The 21,619-nt window shown below is 49.2% G+C and overlaps 1 protein-coding gene across 1 annotated transcript; it reads left to right on the top strand.

Annotated features, from left to right (window-relative positions):
* The first annotated feature begins 138 nt into the window (after positions 1-138).
* On the top strand, positions 139-21,619 carry SH2D4A (SH2 domain containing 4A). The gene is made up of 9 exons (XM_067556958.1): positions 139-676; positions 3,232-3,382; positions 4,935-5,100; positions 9,373-9,453; positions 10,820-10,958; positions 13,372-13,588; positions 15,462-15,592; positions 18,180-18,400; positions 20,114-21,619. Exons 1-9 carry the CDS (start codon positions 502-504, stop codon positions 20,204-20,206), a joined length of 1,374 nt encoding a protein of 457 aa, XP_067413059.1. The 5' UTR covers positions 139-501; the 3' UTR covers positions 20,207-21,619.

The raw sequence follows: 21,619 nt of genomic DNA, 5'->3' as shown, positions 1-21,619 counted from the left end.
GGGGAGGGCGTTTTCTGGCTGTAGATTCATTGGGTCATCGCCTTCTCGACTAGGCAATGGCATGTTTGCCTAGCTAAAAGTAAGCCACACCTCTGATTTTTGTGATACTGTGTGGAAGAGTTCCCAGTATCAGTGGAATTTCCTGAGGCTAAAATGGAATTTTCTCACTGTAAATCTTAGCAATTTGTCCCTGGAAGATCAAGGACACTGCTTTGCTTTTCTTTAAGCTCTGCAGGGAAGTGAAGGTCTCCTATTATTTCAGTGAATCATAATCAGAGGTTCTAAGCTGCTTATTTACTTTTTCAGTCTGTGCAGGAAGTCTGAGCTAAAATAGGTGGAGAGATGGGTGTATAATTGCCATGGTGAGTCTGTGTTCCTGCTGCGTGCTTTGGGTGTGGAGAGATTTTTTTTGGTGTTGATGAGGCCATACCTGAGTTTAGGAAGGAGAATCCTGTCCTTAAGGATTGTTGCCACAAGTGCTAATGTGCGAGAGCTGCAGCCATGCTGCAACAGATCTTGGCAGACATGTACATCGATCCTGAGCTGCTGGCAGAGCTCAGTGAGGAGCAAAAACAGATCCTCTTCTTCAAGATGAGGCAGGAGCAGGTCAGACGATGGAAGGAGAGAGAAACTGCTGAAGACAAGAACTCGGCGAAGAAAGCCCCCCTGAGGAAAGGTAAGTCGTTCCGGAGCAATTGGCTCGCTGCCTGGTAAATGCAGCCATTAGGCTGGGTTTACGAGCAGCAGGTTACAAACATTCTGCTGTTGGGGGAAAAGCGATTCCAGCTCAAGGGGGTGCAAGGGTTACTGCAGGGACGAATCCTTCTAAGAGGCGGTGGCTAATGACAGGACCAAGAGGGGCGGGGGAGAGGGGGTCAAGTACAGCACTGTGCCGCCGCCTAGCAGAGGGATCCAGGTCCTACCATTGATACAGAGTCGCTCAATAACCTTGGGCAAATCCCTTAATTTTGCTGCCTGTCAAATGTCACTTTCCTTTGTCTGCTTAGACTGCGAGCTCTTTGGAGCAGGGTCCTGCACAACAAGTGGCGTATGGAGGTCTCCAGCACCCGTGGGGCCAATATTTACATTTTTCCCCTCTCACCCCCGGCCGGTGGCGGCAGGTCTCCTTGTGGGGAGGGTCGGCGGGCCTGTTTCCCACCCCCACCCTCGTCTGCGGCAGCGCCCTGCAGGGGGGGGTTGTCTCTGCAGGCCTGTTTCCCATTGTCCCCCACACACTATGGGGGTGGGGAGTGCGGCTGGGAGTGGGAGAGATGGGCAGTGGCAGGGGGGGCATGACGGGCTCTTGTCCCCACCCTCGCTCTGCCCGGCGGTGGGGCCAGGAGGACACTTGCTCCCCCTGCAGCGGGCGCCCTTTCCACCGACAGGCCTGAGCTGGGGTCGGCGCAGCTGCAGGGCCCTGGCCACTTTCAGGGGGGCAGCTCCTCCTCCGAGGGCTCTGCTGGCACCCGCCCCAGGTTCGGCTGACGCCCGGGGGCATGCCCCCCCCACGCCCACTCTGGTATGCCACTGTGCACAACGGAGCCTCTAGTTCTCCTGTAAGAGAAATAATTAACTGGGTGCCAGTACGGGCCAGGTGCTGCCTGCACTAGCTAGCTCAGTGGTAGCAGCATGCCTGTTACAGGGGCACAGAGCACTGCCAGTGTTAGCGAGTTGCCTTGGGATTTGCATTTGCAGCAACCATCCTTTAGAAAAACTCTTCCCTGCCACTCCCTTCCCGCTCCCCATACACCTCAGGGTGGCCGGGGGCAGCCAAGATGGGCCTTTGCTGCTGAGAAGGCAGCTCTGTTGTTCCAGGCTGCTGGAATCCCCAGCCAGGGGCTCTGCTGCAGTTAACAGGTGGGGGGAATAAGACTTTGAGGAGCCCACAGGGAGCTCCTCAGAGCGGGCAGGCTGCTGGGCAGCCTCACGGAGACCCCCGGAGAAGGGGACATTAACGGGGTGGGGGAGAATTCACAGAAGAGAGCATGGAAGGGAGGAGTCCATGACTAGGCATTATCCCTCAGGTCCCGCCAAGGGCCGGGGATGTCACATTCTGGGGTGCAATCCAGACTAGTGAGGAGCTGTGTCACCACCTGCCCTGCGGCCTGGGGGTGCCTCAAAGTGCTTTGCTGATGTAGCTTCCATCCTGACCCCTCACACACAGCATGCAGGTCACACACTCTGAGTGTCTGTGTATAGCTGCAGCCTGCCAGTCACATACTCCACATTCCAGCTTCCAGCAGCCTTATTTACTACTTGCAGAGTGACCCCTGCACACTACCAGTCCCCAAAACATGTGTTCTGCACTGCCCAACTGTCTCCTGGGCAGTTCAGGTATTAAAGGTCACTTGCCCCTGTTAAGGGGTCAATGTACAACAGCTTGGTATTTCAACTGGAGTTACGAAACAATTCTGTTTACACACAATGCTGGATTAGTTTTGATTAACAAATAAAACCAGTTTATTTAACTACAAGGAAATAGATGTTAAGTGAAACACTTTCTAGAAACTAAACTTAACCAACTAGCCTTGGTTCCAGGTGAAATCCTTACCATATGTTCCCAGCAACACGTCTGACCAAATTCTCAGGTCAGGACACCTCCTAAAGTCCAAAGGCTGGTTTCTTTGTCATCTTAGGTGAAAGAGAGAGAGGGAGAGAAAGAAAGAGAATACCTCAGGGGTCTGGGGGTACCCTCACTTGTATAGTCCATTCACCTGTTGAAATGCATTTTCCTGAGGGTTACCCCTAGATAAACTTCCTTCCAGCTGTGAGGATGAGACATGGGTCTCCTGGTGAAAAAAGTTCCATGTCATTTGTTAAAGTGCAGATCGATCTGTTCCTGTGGCTTCCCCCCCCTCCCCCGCCAAAGAATGGCATTTGACTGGTGATTGTCAATCATTTGATGACACCTGGCTAGAGGCATGAGCTTGTCCTTTGTCTTTGAGAAACTGCTTTACTACCCCCTCCCCAGACTTGTCTGGTAAATAGTTCCATCATGATGATTTCAGCTTATGTTCCTAACTCTACATGTAATGTTGCTACACAGATTTCACCCTGTTATTGATCAGGGAATTATTTGTACCAAATACAGCTTGTGATGTATCGTTTGAAAACTAAAATTATTACAGTGGTGTGTGGGGTGTGAATGCAAGGGTGCATTCGGTCACGGGGCAGGGTACATGAGCTGCACAGGAGCTTCTGTGGCCAGTGCCATGAGCGTTTGTCTTACAGCACACGGAAAGTCGGTGAGCTGGAAGCTCGGCACGGATAGTGAAGTCTGGGTCTGGGTCATGGGCGAGCATGTGCTGGATAAGCCTTATGATGTGATCTGCGAGGAAATCCTCTCATGGAGGGCACAGCAAAAGGAAGTGGAGGAAGCAAGGTAAGGCAGTCCCAGGAGCCGGTTGGACAGGTTTGCAGTTACTCATGTGGTTGCTGCACTGGTGGATAAGGAGGAAGGTGCTTTTTATAGATGGTAATCAGTGCAAGGTAAAAGGAAGAGCTGGCATGGAAAAAGTACTTTGTGATCTGAAGGGATTTCTACCTTCTCCCTCTACTCACACTATCTCCAGAGAGAGGCATTGAGCCTTGGGTGCGATTGTTTAACTCAGGGTGCCTTCTAGGCACTTAAGCCTAGATCCTCACCAGTAATTAGGCCCTCATTTCCACTGGTTTCAAGAGGAGGTAGGCACCAATATAGCCAGGAAGATCTGGGCTTGGGCCCTAAAACTGGGAGCTGGAGTTGCAGGGCACATGACTGGGAGCAACCTCCAGGGAGCCAGATATAAAGCTTCCTGCATCTGGGGCCAGGAGTGCCAGTGTGGACGGGGTGGGGCACTGTTTGGGAAGGGTGTATCCCTCCCCTCTTCGCTGTTGGAAGCTGGGAAAGTCCTAGGTGGGTGGCCGCCAGTGGTTTGAGTGCCTTTGCTTGTATTTGTAAATAAAGCAGCCCTGGGGAATGCGTCTTGGACCAATATGTCACTGGGAGCTTTATTTTGCCTGCCCAGGGAGGTTGCCGACTGGCTCACAGGCCCCAAAGAGCAGCTTCTTGAGAATCCCTTGGCCGGGCTGCTGCCCTCCGTCACCAGCTGTACCTTCCTCCACATGGCCATGCGGCTGGGCTGCCTCCTGAAGGTGCTGGCCTTGGCTGTCAGCTCCCAAGCAGGCTGCAGGGTCGTCTCCCTGATGAGATGCGGCCTGTGCTGGCTTTGAGGCTGCCCAAGTGATCTTTGTATAGGGCTGGCGCCTTGGGGCGGGGGGAATGGGGAAGCTTGGTTGCTAAGATTGTATGCCAACCCTGAGAGTGAATTTGCATATTAACAAATGATTTGCGGATGACTCTGAACATCAGTTTAAATAAAGGGCGGATTTAGTGCTGGGGAAAGGAGCAGGTTGGTTTGTTTTACCTGCTCTCACACAGCAGTCGGGGCAGGGGGTTCCATGGGCAGCTGGAATGTCCCAGGCCATTTGCAGATGGCAGAGGATGCAGACAAGAGAGTACAGAGGGTCTCCAGGTGTCTCCTGCCTCCAGCATGCAGGAGACACTCTTAGCCCTGCTGCCACATGCACATCGACATGAGACCCTAACCCTGGTGCTCCTGAAAATACGGCCTTTGAACAGTATCTCTTTACAGTGCTCTGGGATGGTCCTGTGAAATCGGGGATGGGCAGGGTCCCTGATATCACAGCATCTGATGTTAGGGAGTGATTTATATTGCCAACAGGTGTCTGTGTGTGTGTGTGGGCTAGGGCACAATTAACTTGATGACTTTAATTATTTGTGCTTCTGGTGCTGACATAGTGTTTGTCTCTCTGAGCTGCTGCTGGGCCATGGAATTGCTTCATTCCCATGTAATTTCCTTTCAGTAGTTTGGAAGGCAGCAGGCTGAAAGCTACTGATTCTGTTCCAAAATACCTGCTTTTTGTCTTCACAGAGGAAGTCAAGCATTCCTTGAACCTTCTGTACCATGGTCTCTGCATTCTCAGATAGGAGCCCTGGGTAGGGCACATGCCGAAAGAGAGGAAGAGAAAACTGGAGTGAGGGAGAAGGAAGAAGCAATAACAGCTGCCAGAAAGGAGAGAAGTGGGGATCATGCTCAGGTACTTGTTTTCTGTTCTCCTGACACTGCTCAGAAATGCATCATTTCACAAGCTGGGGTTGCAAAGGCTCTGAGCTGAATGGGGCCAGTGTCTGATACGTTGAAACATGAAATGGAAAAAGCCATTTGATTTTTAAAGACTCCTTTTGTCTGTGTTTTGGAAAAGCCAGGCACCTCAATAGAGCAACGTTCACAAGAAAGGAAGGATAGTCATGTGACTAAAATACAAGTGTGGTATGTGGAGGATCTGGGTTCTGTTCCAAGCTGTACCATCCTCTCTCTCCATAGCAATGAGCAAGTTGCTTCATTTTTCTGTGCCTTAGCTCTCTAGCTACAGAATATGGATTATAATATTTCTTTTCTGACCCTTTGTCAGTCTAAAGAGACAGACTGTGAGCTCTTCGGGGCAGGGACTATCTCTCATAGCTCACGTGTGTTTACGTGTGTATGCACTTCCTGGCACAATGGGGCACTGGTTATAGTCTAGCTCTCCTGGTGCTATTGTAATAACAATAAATAAACCTAAAGAGGCAGTCGTCTGATGAGATCAAAATGAAACCCCGACATTGCATTGTTTCTGAGGTATCAGGCATCATCTTTAAGGCATCTGAAATGTTACTTTGAAGGAGGAGGCACTATCCAAAGTAAAAGCAACATTTCAGCTTCCATAACAATTTAAATGTTTTCTATGTCTGTCATTATAGTCCCTCCACCAAACTAGAGTAGACACCACTAATAACTCTGGGCCGAATTCTGATGACTTCATTGGAATTCCTGTAGATTTCCACTAATGGAACTGACAGTTGAATTTGGGCCACTGATTTTATTCTGGTAAATAAACGAACCTAAAGAGGCAGTCATCTGTTGCAATCAGAATGATCCCTGATGTTACATAGTTTCTGAGGGATGTTTTATATTAAGACTAAAATTAGTTGGGGATGAATGTATTCAAAGTTGGATTTTAGTCCTCCGCACGCAGGTGCTAAATAAGCATGTGAGGTCAACATCAGCTCCTGGCATTTTTAAAGTGCATGCATGTATTTCTGTAAAGTTAAAAACTATTGTATTCTCTTCAAAACCTGGGAAAGATGGATGTTACACTGCTTGGCTCAAACTTTTTGTTGAGACTGTTTTTCTCTGGCAATATTTTTACCTTGGGGTTACAAATAAATTATTGTAAAGTGATTGGAGTGAAACTGATTAGAGATTAATAGAGAGAATTGATTGATTATCAACCACTTATTATTTATGAAGGAAATAGAACCAGACCTCTGGCTAAATATCTACAGTACCACACATACCACTGACATGCTTAAAGCCTGAGCCAAAGGCCATTGAAGTTAATGGAAAGACTTCCATTGAGTCCAGTGGCATTTGGGTTAGGCCCTTAGTTGTTACTACTGTATTGAACCACAAGTGTGTGTCTAAACCACATGTAGCTCTGTCATCAATATACAAAAGCAAGGTAACTTGAAGCTTGGTTTTGGCCACATTGAGGCTGATGACAGCAAGACGTGGCTTTTATTGCGAGTCTCCCAAAATGTGGTGGTTTTCATAAAGCTGCATCTCCTGGAATCATGGGATTAGGTGAGTATCTCAGTTTTATTATCTCTTTGAAGGAAGTTTCTAGTCCTCACTGTTGCAGAGAGAAGCTTTAAAACACGGACACTAAAAGTTCAAAAACCAGAAGGTAAAGAATCCTCCCCCGAATTTTTTTAAAATCTCATTATTTCTAAGTCACTCTCATGATTTTTCAGACCCTTCCATTTTTTTTTTTTTTTTTTTTTTTTTTGAATTCCTGAGACTCTCAATCCTGAGATGAGACATAGGCCAAGATCTGGGAATGGGCATTGTGTTTTCGAAGGCTTGACCTGTTTTACACCTCCGTTCTAACAACTGGCTTGAGAACTATTTAAAACCTTAACTGCATCTGAGCAAAGAGTGAGTTTGGTTTTTTTCATCTGGGAAAGAAGGTGAATGACTTCCATTTCCACATCTGTCTGAGCAGAGCAGGGAGGTATGCCTGTGTTAGTGTAGTTAGGAGATACAAACAAAGGCACACAGTGGCGTTCAGGAAAAGCATTATTGCCCACACCGAGGGAGAACTGAATGTGGAGGTCAGTGTGGGAGGGTTCAGAGATCAGCCCAGCTGTTTTTGTCTCAAAGTACAAGAAATCCACATGCAAGGAGCTCGCTAACTGGGATTCTGGCAGCTGGCGCACTCTCTCAGCAAGCAGAGACCATGGTTTCTGATTATCTATGTGTGGTACTTGCATGGCTGCTATCACTGTAGGATCCGAGCACCTCACACTCTTTAACATACTTATCCTCATGGTAGCTTGTGAGGTAGGGCACAGTTGTTATTCCATTGCATAGATGGGGAACTGAGGCACAGAGAGTCTAAGTGAATTGTCCAAGCTGGCACAGGGAGTCTGTGGCAGAGCAGACACTTGAACCAAGGTCTCCCAAGTCTAACCACTAGACCTTTCTTCTTTTCCATTCAGCCACTGCCTTTTTAGGGGGGCCAGGCCTTGACATGGGGAGGATTACCACTGCCTCTGTGTCCTGGGGCTTGGTTATGGAGACCATTGAAGGAGAGTTGTATTCAGAGGTGAGGGCTGTAGGATGTAGAAAATGATTCATTCAAATACATACAAAGCTTTTCTAGGCTAGAGCAGTCCCTTCATCCTTATCTCTCCAACGCTGAGGTCAGGGGTGCCCAAGGCTCTGAAGCTGTGCGGTCCTCAAACCCCCACCTCCTGTGATAGTGGTGTAGGGACAAAGGATCACTCTGGTCTCACTGATGAGATGCAGTAGAAAGGAAGGATGGGCTCGGGGTTCAGGCCCTGGAGAGGGGCTCAAGAGAGCTGGGGTCAGTGTCTGTCCTTGCCACAGACTCCCTGTGTGTCCTAGGGCAAGTCACATAATCTGCATGCCTCAATTCCTCCTCTCTGAGATGGAAGTGATGGTACTTTATTTCAGCCACCCTTTGCCTGTCTTGTCTCCTTAGACTGTAAACTCATTTTGTACAGCACCTAGCACAATCAGGCCTTGGTCTTGATTGGGGACCTCTAGGCACTACTATAATACATCCTTTAATCAAGCAGGAGAGAGAGATACACACAATTAGGAAAGTCAATAGAAAGCAAAAAAACCCATTTGACAATAAGCTGCAGGGTCTGGAATAAACGAAGCGTGAGAGATTCGGAAGGAGGGAGCAGTGCACCCAGGGGCCTGCCATGAGACTGGCATTAAAAGGGCCACCCCATTCTGACCGTCTGGAGAGATTAAAAAGAGTGTAATTATTAAATGAAACCTCCAGCATGATGGTTCAACCCAGGAACCAGAAGCGGTCTGATGCGTAGAAGGAACATAGCGGATGGGTCGGGGTTGCTGGAGCAGGGGAAGCGGAACCACTCGCTGAGCAGTGCAGGAAATGGGGAAGGTGAGCAGTGCACAGCACTGTTTCTTTAGGTGGCAGAGGTGTGAGTATAAACCTCATGCAGGTGTGCAAGGATCCTCTCTGTCCCTTGTGCTCCGTCCCCACTGCTTAGGGTTCATCACATAGTCCCTGCGCTCCCCAGAGCATGGGCTGCTGGCTCCTAGCGCTTCCTGGGTCACTAGCCATGTCCAAGTATGCGTAGAGGATTGGGGGGGGGGAGGGGGGGAGAGTCATGATTCCAACCCTGCACTGGCTGCAGATAGAGGAGTATCTGTGCAGTCCTAAGAGAGCTTGAGGAGGGATTATCCTCTCTGAACCCACACTCAAGAATACTCCTGGCATAGAGGCATGTCAGGAGCTCTCTGTGCTCTGCGTATTCTTGACCCCTGAATGGCTCCTTGGGAGCGGATGCAGCTGAGCACAACTTAGAGCATCCCTGGGGCTGCTCTAACTTACACCAGTCTCCCTGCCCTGTAAAATTCAGGGGCCCAATTGGTAGCTTTTAAAGCCAGTTTGCCCCCATTCCTGAGATGTGCCGAGTTCAGCAAGTCAGGCTCCTAAAGCCATACTTTGACCCATGTGTCAGTGACCAGACTTTCAGAAGTGCTGAGAACCCAGCAGCTCCCCTTGAAGCCAGGGGAGCTGAGGGTTAATCTCAGCCAGGATCTGAGCCCTTCCTCTGGCCAGTGCTGCCCTGGGTGGCTGGCAGGGCTCTTGGTCCCCAGCGTTTCTGGTGGGAGTGGCTAGGGGCCAGGTGTCTGTCCTGAAAGTGGGCTGCTCAGCAGTGAGCTCTGGTGCTAACGCTGGGTTTGTTTGCCGTTGAACGTCTAGGATCCCCCCAGAAAAGACAGAGGTGTGCACCAGATGTTGGCAGATTCCAAGGCTCAGACGAGGCAGTATGGCTTGCAGCAGGTAAGCAGTGGGCCCTCTGCTTTTAACACAGCTACTCAGGGGGCTAGACTCTGCGTAGCAGCCCCACCACGCGGGGCACCGACTAAGGTAGCACAATAGCACCAAGAGGTCCCCACCTTGATTGAAACCCCACTGTGGTTATCACTGTGCACACACCCAGGGGACACAGTCCCTGCCCCAAAGGAGAGCTCACAGTCTAACTAGACAAGACTGACAAAGGCAGTACCTGTGTTTCACACCCACAACTGAGGGGAGATGAAGTGGCCTGCAGGGTTACCCGGGGAATCCATAGCAGACCTGTCCAGTGCCTTAATCAGAACACCACCCTTCTGTCTTCACTTGTGTAGCTCCCCATGGTGGCTAAAAAATAAGCAGCCCATTGAAAAATCTTACCCCAGGATTGAATTCGGTGCCATCCTGCAGCAGTGAATTCCACCTGCTGCTGCTGCACTTCACTGATGTGCCTGTTTATCCTAAAATCGCTGGCCTCACACTGCCGCTAGCAAAGGAGGGGCTGGCCCTTTTTCACCACACCCTTCATCTCATCTTCGTCCCCTCTGACTCTTCTCCTCTCCAAACTACATAACCCTAGTTGGGGCAATACTGCAGTTTTGCCCGACGCTCACTCTAAAGTAGCTTTTGCCTTTCTCTGGCCCTTTCCGATCTCTGCTTATATCCCTCTTGTAAGTGGAAGTAACCCGCCCTGGGACTTCAGACTCGAGCAGAGGATGCACCATTGTCCAACACCAAGCCATTTCAGAATATTCACGCCTCATAGATTTCCTGCGTGCAGCTGTGCACGGGGCAGATATAGCCAAAGAGCTTTTTCAGGTTGACTCCAAACTCTCTTCCATAAACAGCTCTGAACCTTGTGCAGGAGGCTCTTAAAGCAAAGCTAGCAATGGAAGAGGGGCTTGCTATATTGGGTGTTAGTGAAACAAGAATCAATAGGGTATTATAAGATCCCATTGAGCCCCAGAAGGGGGCTTTGCAGGTCTTTGGCAGCTGCTCTGGTCTGTGTGGAGGACTGGGCTGCGCTAACACCCCTCCCTTCCTCCCCAAGTGCTTCATGGCCACGACTCAGGATCTGGCCTTTAGAGTCATTTAACATCACTTCCTGCCCCTCAAGCCCAACCTGCCCTGGGCTGATGACCCAAGGAGCCTGTGCTCATGGATGGACCCCAGAAGCCCTAATGCAGCTGGGCTTCCAGGTACAGGGGAGGAGGGAGGGTCAATGTCTTGGGGAACCTCAGTTTATTTCACAGGAGCCACTAAAGAAACAAATCCCTGGTGTCCAGAGACTGCTAAAGGCAGCCAGCAGAAACAAAGCCTGACACCAGGCACTGAACATGTTGTCCCCTAACAGGGGAAGGATATAGCAAGGAAGAGGCCAGGAGGGATCAGAGCATCAGCAGAGAAGACACTGCAGATTCACACAGACCAGAAGGAGGCCCAGGAATCCACGCAGAAATCGGACAATGACGATCCCGAGTGGCAGGAATCCTGTAAGAGACCATGGTCTTGCCCTTTTTTCTATTCTCCCCTTCCTTTAATTGGTAGGAGTCTTCTGTGGAATCGGAGCCGATCGCTTGGCTGAGGTATGGGGCTTGCTCTTGGTTAATGCAACGTCACTAGATCGCTAAGACAACCAGACTGTCACACGGCTCTGCAGTATGAAGACTAGAGCTGGCTGGGAAATGGGGGGGGGGGCTTGTGCTGTATGAAATTCTCATGGTTTTGAAATCCATTTCCCTTCCTAATTGGAGAAGGACAAATTGTCACCAAAAAAAAAAAAAAAAATATCATGGAACAAAAAATTCTGAAAAGTTTTGAATGGGAAAGTGCTTAGAGACTTTCAGCCCAGCTGTGTGTCTCGGGTCTCTGGCTCTCACAGGCAAGGCAGAACTGCCCCTGCTGTCCAGGTTTGCATTTCCAATGCAATGGGTGTCAGAACTCTGCCTTTTGCCCTGGGGCAGGTGTCATCTGCTGTGTCTTGGGAGCGGGGAGGTAGGATTGCCCTGCAGTTATTGGTTGAGGGCCAAATGCGTTCTTTGAATTTGAGCTGCCTCCATTGGTGTCCAGGAGATGGTGATGGTGTGTCACAAATACATCTCATTTCATGCTAGGATTTTTTAAAAGAGATCCCTAAAGTTAGGCCATACCCAGGCAACTAAGTAACTGGCCTGATTTTCAAAACACGGAGCATCCAGCAGCTCCCACAGACTTCAATGCGAGCTAGTGGGTGCGTAGTATTTGTGAAAATCACGCCAGTTACCTAAGTGACTGAATAGACGCCACACTGTACCTACTACTAGATTGCACCCGCCCTGTCTCTCAACCTGCCCCCTGTCATACCCACTAACCTCAGTCTTATGCTGGGTCATGTAATGCCAGCCTTGGTGACTTGCATCCCATGTTCCACGACCTCTGGATCCATCCCTAAACAACAGTGCCACATTACCAAGTGCTTACAAAAGATCATTGTCACCTTGGAAACCAGTCCGTTTTAAAAGTAGTTTGAGGTCCTACAACAGCCCCTAAATCCCTTGCTGATTTCACAATCCCCTTTTCTTGTCCTCTGGTGAATTTTTATCCCTCCTGTTTCTGTATGAAAGACCCACACAACTAGGGGGGCTTACTCGACGGAGAGACAATGAAAGGTAACTGCACATGCCCTGCTGTTGAACAGACAAAGTACACTGAAACTGGGAGACCCACCCCTCCCATCTTGTTCAGTTGCAAGTTATGCTACTTGTAACACTGGTGGCCTTGTAAAGGGGCTGCTTGGTGCACAAGAAAGACTAGACTTGCAGCGCTGCAGGCAGGGAGCATGCTGTTTTGTTCAATTACATACAGAGTTGGGGGAAAACCCTCCACTAACTAAACAGGATGTAAGGAAGGAGTTAACCATGGCTCCAACTTTAACACTGAGTGACCCAGTTAACCTCGACAGGTAGGTCAAGGGTTTGACCAGATGGGTGGCTTTTAAGATGCAAGTGTCCCTTTGAGCAGTTGCTGTGTTTCACACCAGAAGTGGCTGCACATCAGTGAGAGATGGATTGATTCCTTTCCTAGCTGATAGCACAGACGCTTGTCTTGCCCTCATGCTAAGATCCATCGGGACGAAAGGTGCAGTGAGAAGGTATCCTCGCTGCCACCGTTCCCATGGCTTTGGGAACAACCTTATCAGGGGAGGACTTGGCAAATGCAACAGACCCAGCTTCAGGAGTAAATCGCAGATCCAGTTACGTGGCACCAGTGCCAGCGGTAGGGCAGGTGGGTGTCTTTGGCTCTGCTATCCCTGTGCTGATGGCTTACATGGGAATGTGACCGTGCCTCGTTCGGATGGGGCTATGACCCGAGGCTTTCGCCCTCCACAGACATGTGGCAGTCTTGCTTTCATTCATTAAGTACCTATGCCTTCATTGCCAAGGGGCAGAAGCTGGTTTGGACTCTGCCCCCCGTGCTAGGGAGCTGGAACTCTCCTAACACCCCTGTGTCTTCTCCTCGCTGCTGGAGTCCAGGTGCAGAGCAGCAAGCAAAACCCCTGCCTTCTTATGCCCTGCCCGTAGGAGTGGGCAGAGCTTTGGCTTCCCTGCCCCTGCTTGCAGGCTAAGGTAGCTGAGCTGGCACAGGCCTATGGGGGTAGAAAGGGTGGTTGGTTTAGGCAGCTGTAGATGCTTTCCTCATAGCCACCCTCTATAGCAAATGGAAGCAAGTAGGGAATTGGGTCTGAGTCACGGAGCCTTCCAGGGTGATACCGCTTACACACCACCTCGTCCTCAGGGCTCACCTCAGTCTAGCCCATGTGAAATAGGCAACTACTTAGCTGCAGCGAGCCTGGGGGTGTTTAAAGGGAGAGTGGGTTTCAAAGCCTCCCTGCAGGAGCTGATGGGCAATCCTCCCCTTCTGTTCCAGTGAGGAAATCCAAAGCCGCAGACGAGAGGCGGCGCTCCATTGCAAAGCAGGCCAGGGATGACTACAACAGGCTGTCGCTGCAAGGGATCCGCAAAGGGAAGGTGGCCGAAGTTTCCAAGAATTTTGGGAGCAGGGAGCAAGCCTTGCCCCCTCGTCCGCCCCTTCCACCGAAGCCTAAAACCCTAAACTCTGAGGTAGCCAATGGAAGACCCAACAGGTAAGAGCTGCCCTGGGTGAAGGAATTGTCTGGGATCATTCTGGTGTGGGACGCAGGTGGTAGGGGTGCTCCTAGACCTTAGAGATTATGAACCTTCATACACTACCACGATGCCCTTCATCCGACATGCTCTGTCTACACTGCACCTTCTAGGGCAGGGTGCTATGGACATGGTATATCTGCTCCTTCCTAGAGAAGCTGATGATTCATCCAGACTTCATCTCTTTGAAATATTTAATGAAGGATACAAATCAGTGTCAGCTGCTGCCAGCAGCCCCTGTCTCATTAAAACCTGTTTTGGGTACCCCTTACAATATTCTCCTGAAGTGACTCCAGTGTATTCAGATCAGCAGCCAGCCCCAGATTTTGTGGGGAGATCCTCTGCTTGTGTATGGTGGCTTATCTCCATACACGGCAGTCCAGTCAACTGAAAGGATCGTTGACTTCAGGAATTGGGACCAAAATGCCACAGGATTCTGGGACCCTACGCCATTGAGAGAACCATCTGTCTGGGTTCTTTTTTTGTTCTGAAATCCAGCCCTGCACTACTTCTTACTTGAAATGGGCAGCCTCCAATTGCATTGAGGACTGCTCGGCTGGGACCTCTGTGCCTTGCTTCTGCTCCCCCTATGTTCCATTTGGAGGGAAATACTGCACCATGACCCTCTCCCTCTCAGTAAGCTCACCTGCCGCCGGCATGAAGCGCTGGGTTAGCAGTTGCTCTCCTGATGAGGGATTTGTTTCGGGGCTGCACAGAAGTGCGCGTGCTCTCCTGACAGTGTCAGGACTCCCAGGTGATGTGCTACTGCAATGTTCCCTGCCCAGGGCTACAGCTGGAACCTACCTGGAAACTGCAGCGGGTACAGAATTCGGCTGCTCGTTTGTTATGGGAGCATGTGATCCAGGGGCTCCTGGGTCTGCACTGGCAGAATTTAAGTTGTTGGTTTTAATCTTTAAAGCCTGGGACCATCTCTTCTGAGAAGTCCCCCTCCTAGATGAGATCTGCTGGGGAGCTACAAGAGCTGGCAGGGTGCCGTCCCTGAGCCCCTGGGTTTGGGAACTTGTCCTCCCCTTGGTTTGAAATAGCCCCAATTTCTGACCAGCCGGCCATGCGATGCTCTCCATGCTGTGAGAGTGCGCTGGCTTGGGGGGCAGATCTAGTTTGTTTTGCTTCTGGCTGCTGTGGGCATGTTGATTAACAATGGAGAGTGAGGGTATCCGTCAGCTTATTTTTCCTCTGTGGAAAATGGCTTTGTGACGAGGTGGAAATCTTCACAATTTTCCCCTCCATTTTGATCAGTTTTTCAGTTTGATTCCCCCTCCCTGCCCCCCCCCCCCCAAAGAAAAAATCTCTGGGGTTTGACACAAATCTGGGGAATTTCAAATAGAAATTCTAGCACATTTATGTGTTCATCATTGTTTTCCCCAGGGGAGAGGGAATAAATCCTCTCCTAGCCGGCTCCTACTTGCAGGTTTGTGTCCCAGCTGTATATTTAAGATTTGTCAATGTGCTGCTAGGGCCAGGCAGAAGTGTCCCACTCAATGGATGTGTGTAAGCCTGGGATAATACGATTACAGATTACCCCTCGTATAAGATCTGTATTAGGCTAGCTTTAATCAATGTAACAAGACAGCATCAAATCCCCAAATCTAAGCAGCTGCTCTTTGTCAAAACAAACTTACGTGCTTAGGCCCAGACTCAAAGGTATTTAGATGCCTGACTGCCATTGGTTTTGATGGGAGTTATTTGCCTTCGAGCATCTGGGCCTCAGATACTAGAGTGAGGAGAACAGTAGAAGAACCTATAGTGAACAGAACTTGAATTCTGGGGTGTGATCTCCCTGTACAAACCATGAGTCTCTTGGAATGACAGAAGGCAGGGCGTGCAGAGGACCATCTCCACTTCCACCCAGGAGAGCATCATCAGGTGGTTTCAAGAGGAGCAGTTTCCTCTTCGGGCTGGTTATGAGAAATCCACGGACAGGATAGCGCCCTGGTTCCATGGTAAGCACTGCAACCTCCCCACCTCTCTTCTGCCCATAGGAAAATGGTAGTGACCTTGTCAGTGGAAAGCCACCACAGGTCAGGTCCATCCCCAGCATGAGAAACATCTCCAGACAGCGTGTGCCCCAACAGCACAACCCACGCTGAGCACATACCGTGTGAGCTGCATTTTGTATCTTGAGTGTCCCTTGACCAAATCTTCTCTGCCAGTCTCTGCTGCCACATAGCCTGGCTCACACCTTTCCCTTCACCTGTGAGCACCATGCTAGCCTCCCACTACTGGGAAATCTTCAGCCAGAGCCTCAACTGCACTTGAAGGCTGTGGGGCAGCTACGTCTTTAAAGCCACATGTTAAGTGCCTCGCTGGATCAGGGCCTAACAGAACATTTATCTGACATTTATTTAGCAGACTGTCTGCTAGTACTTTGTTTGCATAGCACCTCGTGCAATGGTGTAGTGGTCCACAACTGGGGCATTTAGGCCCTACCACAATACAAGGAAAGACTGTGTCAAGGCACACTAGGCAAGGGGTATGCTAGGCAGAGCGATGACCCAGAACATGTAGGAACAAATAGGGGCAACCTCTTCTGCTCCATTGAAGAAAGTGACTGTATAATGCTTTGCTAATATTCCCACCTCAGCAAGCAGACTTTAGCTGGCGGGGAGGGGGCAGCATGGTGCAGTGCAGGACTGGCCCTCAGGAGCCCTGCAGTCTATTCCTGGCTCTGCCAGAGACCCGCTGGAGGGCCTTGACCAAGCCACTTCCCCCTCTCGCCGGGCAGGTGGGGCTAGTCAGCCATGGCAGGCAATCCAGGTAGGAGAAGGAAATGATTTCAAACCAAGAATGTCAGGCCTGGCCAACTGATTGGTAAATGTTGTGTCAATCACACCAGCTCTGTGGGTCTGCACCTCCACCCCTGCTAATGGGATAAGGCCAAGCAAGGAGATTTAGCTGATCAGGAAAGGAGGGGGCATTTCTCCCACCCCACTAGGAGGGCATTCCCAGTTAGTCCACTCTTCTGGATGGAAACTTGTGCACAAACAGCAAATGTAAATCACAGCTTGATACTTCTGGCTCCTTACTGGCCTACCCTTCCATGTGCTGTACGTGAGGCACTGCTTTCCAAGCTCAGCAGCAGCAGCAGCCTGCCTCACGGGTGGCCGTGCTGTCGAGAATAGGGTTCTAGTGTGGGACTCAACAGGTCTGGGTTCCATTCTTCGGTCACTGGCCTGTGGGATGACCTCAGGGAAGTGACTTCTCGGGGAAGTGACTTCTCTCTTTGCCTCTGTCTCTCTCACCAGTAAAAAAAAAAAAAAAAAAAAAAGGGTTAGTGATCCTGGCCATTCTTCATCAACTGCTTTGAGAACTGCAAGTGAAAAGAGCCAAGTGTTGTGTTTTGCTATATTAGTAGGGGAACAAGTAAGGTCCTTGCATGTGCATGTGTCCTGGCTTAACGAGGCAGGTGATGGGGGTCATGGAGAAGCTGATCCAAAAATTCTAGACCCAGCAAAAGAAACAAAATGTAAAAACGTTCATCTAATTGATTCCCTTTATTGAGCACTTTAGTGAAGAGTATTTACTTGGTGTGAAAAACGAGTGCATCTGCAATCATGTTGTAATACTAATGTACTTTGCACCTAAGAGTACGTTTACACTGCACTCGGGCAGCCATACCTGCACTAGCTGTAGTCTAGCTAGTGTGGCTAAAAATAGCAGTGCTGGAACCCTGGGTACCTGCTCGTGACCTGCACTGCTGTGACTTCACTGCTATTTTTAGTCATGCTAGCTAGATTAAAGCTAGCAGGGGTATACCTGCCCCAGCTGCAATTAGATTTCTTTGCAGATCCCACACGTTGTGCACTGCCAGCACATGGGTGTGAGTGGAGTTGTTCTCTAGGCTGATGAGACAGCCAGTGCTAACAGGAACAACTAAAGTGCAATGAAAGGCACTGAAGGTGCAACAAGAATGTTATACATATGAGCTCTGAACAAAACTGAATGGGCACGATCATCTCCTCTGCCAGTGTATTCTGTCTCTTTACTTTGATTGTCGCTGTCCTGGCTTGTGAGAGCTTTTCCTGGGGAGCAATAAGCAGTTAAAAAGAAACTATAAACAATAGGAAAGTGGAATTACAAAAGCCTACAATGCCCTTCAGTATGCTGAGACTTTAATAGCAGCCTTATCTAGCTAGATAAGGTACTTACCTGCCTCCCTTAGGGTGACCAGATGTCCTGATTTTATAGGGTCAGTCTTGATATTCAGGGTTTTTTCTTACATAGATGCCTATTGTCCCCCTGTCCCCTGTCCTGATTTTTCACACTTGCTATCTGGTCACCCTACTTCCACCCCGTTGCCTTGCCACGCCAGCTAGACTGCTCTGCAGCCCCTCCTAGCCCAGCCATGTGAGCTGGGACATGATCTGGCTTAGAGTATGTGATTAGTTTGTGAAGTGCTTCTAAGATGTACAGATGATGTAAATGCTAAGCATTAGTTTAGAGGGTTAAAACAGAATCCTTATTAGCATTGTTATATTCAGCCTCCCACCTGCTTTTCTCCTGTAAGCTATTTGGTTGGGTTTTGGACAGGTATCCTAACCCTCATGAAAGCAGAGGAGCTTCTGAGCAAATCGGTGCCTGGGAGCTTTCTGATCCGGGTCAGTGAAAAGATCAAAGGCTACGCACTCTCCTATCTGTCTCCAGAGGGTTGTAAACACTTTCTAATAGATGCCTCCAGCAACTCCTACAGCTTCCTTGGAGTGGACCAGCTGCAGCATTCAACACTGGCTGACCTTGTCGACTACCACAAGGTGAGTCCCTCTCAATGCTTGTAGTAACCGTTCATCTTTGCAATTGGCCTAAAGCTCTTCGGGGCACAGGCTGTCTCTTTATGTTTGTACAGAACCTAGCACATGCAACCATAATGCAAATGATAATCACCAGCAGGCAGAGGCAAGTTTATCAATAACTAGCTTTTCTGGTAGCCTTGTTATAGGAGCTGGGATTGTCCCTACAGTTTTTCCCTTGTATGAATAAACTATACACCGGTAACTGTAGAGTTACAGAGCCACAACTTGCCTTTCCATCTGATAAAAGCAAGGCACTGTCTGCAACAAAGGCAGCGCAGAGCAGAGTGGTGAAGCAGGCTGGGCCTCTCTCTGACATAGCTTCCCCTCGCTTCTGATTCAGGAGTCAGCATCTCTCATGTAGCACAGCAATGATAGAGGAGATCAGTTTGTGGAGATAGTGAAGGTCATTTGTGGTCAGCCGAGGGCCGTTGGAAGGCATGTGTGTTTGGAGTGGGGATTCCCTGGGGCAGGATCACATCGCATCAGCCCTAGGGTGAAGGCATAGGTACCTGGCCTTGTGCTGGTGCATCGGCACAGGACTGAATTTCACCATCTGAGAACTTCTTCTAAAACATTCAGCTGCTCTGAGAAGGTGTTTCCTTGGCACTGCAGTCTAGCTGTCAGCTTGTGATAGTCTGACAGGACAGCCAACCCGTAAAGCCATTCATTCTCCGGGTATTTAAAGCAAGAATGGAAGCAGATCTTGTTTCTAGTGGACTCCCATGTTGCCAGTATCACTTGGGGAGAGTACAGCTTCTGCTAACAGGAGGCTGTGGCGCCAGTTCACTGATTGTATTTAAACTTGTTTTCAAACCCGTTTCAGCAAGAAATAATGTTTTTGGTGTTCGGGGAAAGCTCACCGCTGGGCAGAGAGCTGGCACAAAGCCCACGTGCTTAGAGTTCCACGTACATTCCCAGAACAGGGCAGTTAAACGCTGCTTAGGCCTCATCCTGAATTTCACACACCCCCCCCCCCACACACACCCCCCCATTAAATAAGATGTGTCTGCCAGTCCCTTAAATAACACGACAGTTCTGAAAAAGAAACTCCCACTCGCAAAGAGAAATGTCTCTGTCTTTGGATTTCCACCCCCAAACACGAAGCTTTAACAGATGAGAATCCATTTGCTAGTGGGAGCGTCTTTTTGAGAACTGTCGTGTTATTTAAGGTGGCAGATTAATTGGGTTAGATAACCAGCAGATACAAAAGTGAGCAAGAAAGTGGAGGTCAATCATGGCTGGCTTGTTGCCTTGCAGTTACCTCGGTCGCGGCAGAGGGAAAAGCCGGTCCTTTCTCTAAAGTGGTGACCATCTGTCAGGAGGCTGCTGCCAAGAGAGATGCAGAGCGAAGTGTTAAAGCACCTCTCCGTGTCAGGGTGTTGGATTTTTGTTATTTAAACAGTTTGGATGTGTGATGTGATGCACAGCCAAGGCAGTACAGCTGCTCTAAGGGCCAGACCCAAAGCCCATTGGAGTCTATGGGAGCCTTTCCGTTGACTTGAAGTCAGCACAATTGTGACTTAACCCCATCATCTTTCATTTACATTTTTAGGGCTCAGATCAAAGCCCAAGTCCATGGAAAGACATAGACCCCAACAGGTTTTCAGTCGGCACCTGAGTGCATCTGTGTTCGTTTCAGATGGTGGAGTCTAACCAATGACCTTTTGCCAACAGGAAGAGCCTATCACTTCCTTGGGAAAGGAGCTGCTGCTTTACCCATGTGGCCAACAGGGCCCAGAACCTGACTACCTTGATCTCTTTGAGTGAAAGCCTCCATGCCCACTTTGTGACGCACACCTGTGCCTTCCCTTGAATGAACAGATGAACTGTTATCCAAGAGACTGACCCCCTAACGCAGAGCCAGCGCCGATCAAGTGAAATCCTCCACACAAGTACCTTTGTTTGAAAATATGTTTAACAGCAAAGCAGTGAAAGGGCAATCACTATTGGGTGCTCTCTGTTAGCAGCATCTGGCTGCAGTGTTTCTCTGCCTAGCAAGTCATGAAGGAGCTTTAGAGGCTTCAACCTTAATGGAGTAGGATTAGATAAGGAAAGAACCTGGAGTGAAGGAAGACACTGCCATGTGGTACAACTATTGTTTGTGTAAATGACTCTGGGCTGTCTCTCATTAAGCTGCATTTTGCCTTCAGTTATTGCACACTAAGATTGCAGCATAAATTACCATTAAATGTGGTGATGTGGAATGTTTGCCAGAAGTGAAGTGAAATTAGTATTTTAAACTCAGGGGTCACCTCCATTCAAAGGGGGTGGAGACACCACAAGGAGGGGACTTGGCCCCATGTGCTAAATTGCATAACTGCAGATCAATCCTGCAAGAAGCTGAGCCCTCAGGAGTTAGTGGGAGTAGAGGACTCTCAACATGCTGCAGGATTGTGCCCACTGTAAAATCTACCCCTTACAGAGGGGCCAGCACAAGACCTGCACATCTCAAGAACCCACATAGTCCCTGAATATAGGGCTTCAGTGGGATTTACTCAGTGTCTAAGCTTTGGGCGGGCCCCTCTGCACAAGGTGGCAGGAGGACAACGATGTCCTTTGGAGACAGGAGGGAAACAGCGGGTTTGTTAAAGCTTCTCAGCAAGATTCCAGGTTTGTTTAACTCTTGCACACTGTGCCTGGGCTATTTTACATCTAGCCTCTTGGACAGCCTTACAGTTAATAGTCAGTATTACTCTAGTCTAATGTGGACATGAATGATAAGATGTATCTGCCAATAAAGTGCCCTGTCTCTTTTCCATAATGTAACTGTTTATTGAAGTCCTGTCCATACATCTCATGCCAACCACGCTAACACACGTTACCCAGATACATTCAGCATGAGCAGTTATCTGGGACTTCTATTTTTCTTTAACATAACATCTGAGCTTTGTGTTTGTCGTGGAGAGCTGCAGTACAAAATTCAGGATATCAGATATCAAGGCATGGACTCAAAGAGATGCTAAAATAACAAACGTGTCCTATTGTCAGTAACAGGATGGGTGGTGCACGTTATGAAAATCAGACGAACTATCTCCGTCCATTCCACTCATGATATGATACTTGCAAGTTCTGATCTTCACAATAGTGAACAAAAATCAGTCCAGTTTTGGTTTAAATTACCTGTCCATTTCTCCCATGTGGCTTGGGCTTGTTCTGCCCAACAGAAGAAAAACTGAAGAA

The sequence above is a fragment of the Emydura macquarii genome, unplaced genomic scaffold, assembly GCF_026122565.2.
Source record: "Emydura macquarii macquarii isolate MOO-44397 ecotype Brisbane River unplaced genomic scaffold, CSIRO-AGI_Emac_v2 contig_1790, whole genome shotgun sequence".
NCBI classification, from domain to species: domain Eukaryota; kingdom Metazoa; phylum Chordata; order Testudines; family Chelidae; genus Emydura; species Emydura macquarii.
The sequence above is the reverse complement of the archived record's forward strand: the minus strand, read 5'-3'. Positions and strand labels throughout refer to the sequence as shown.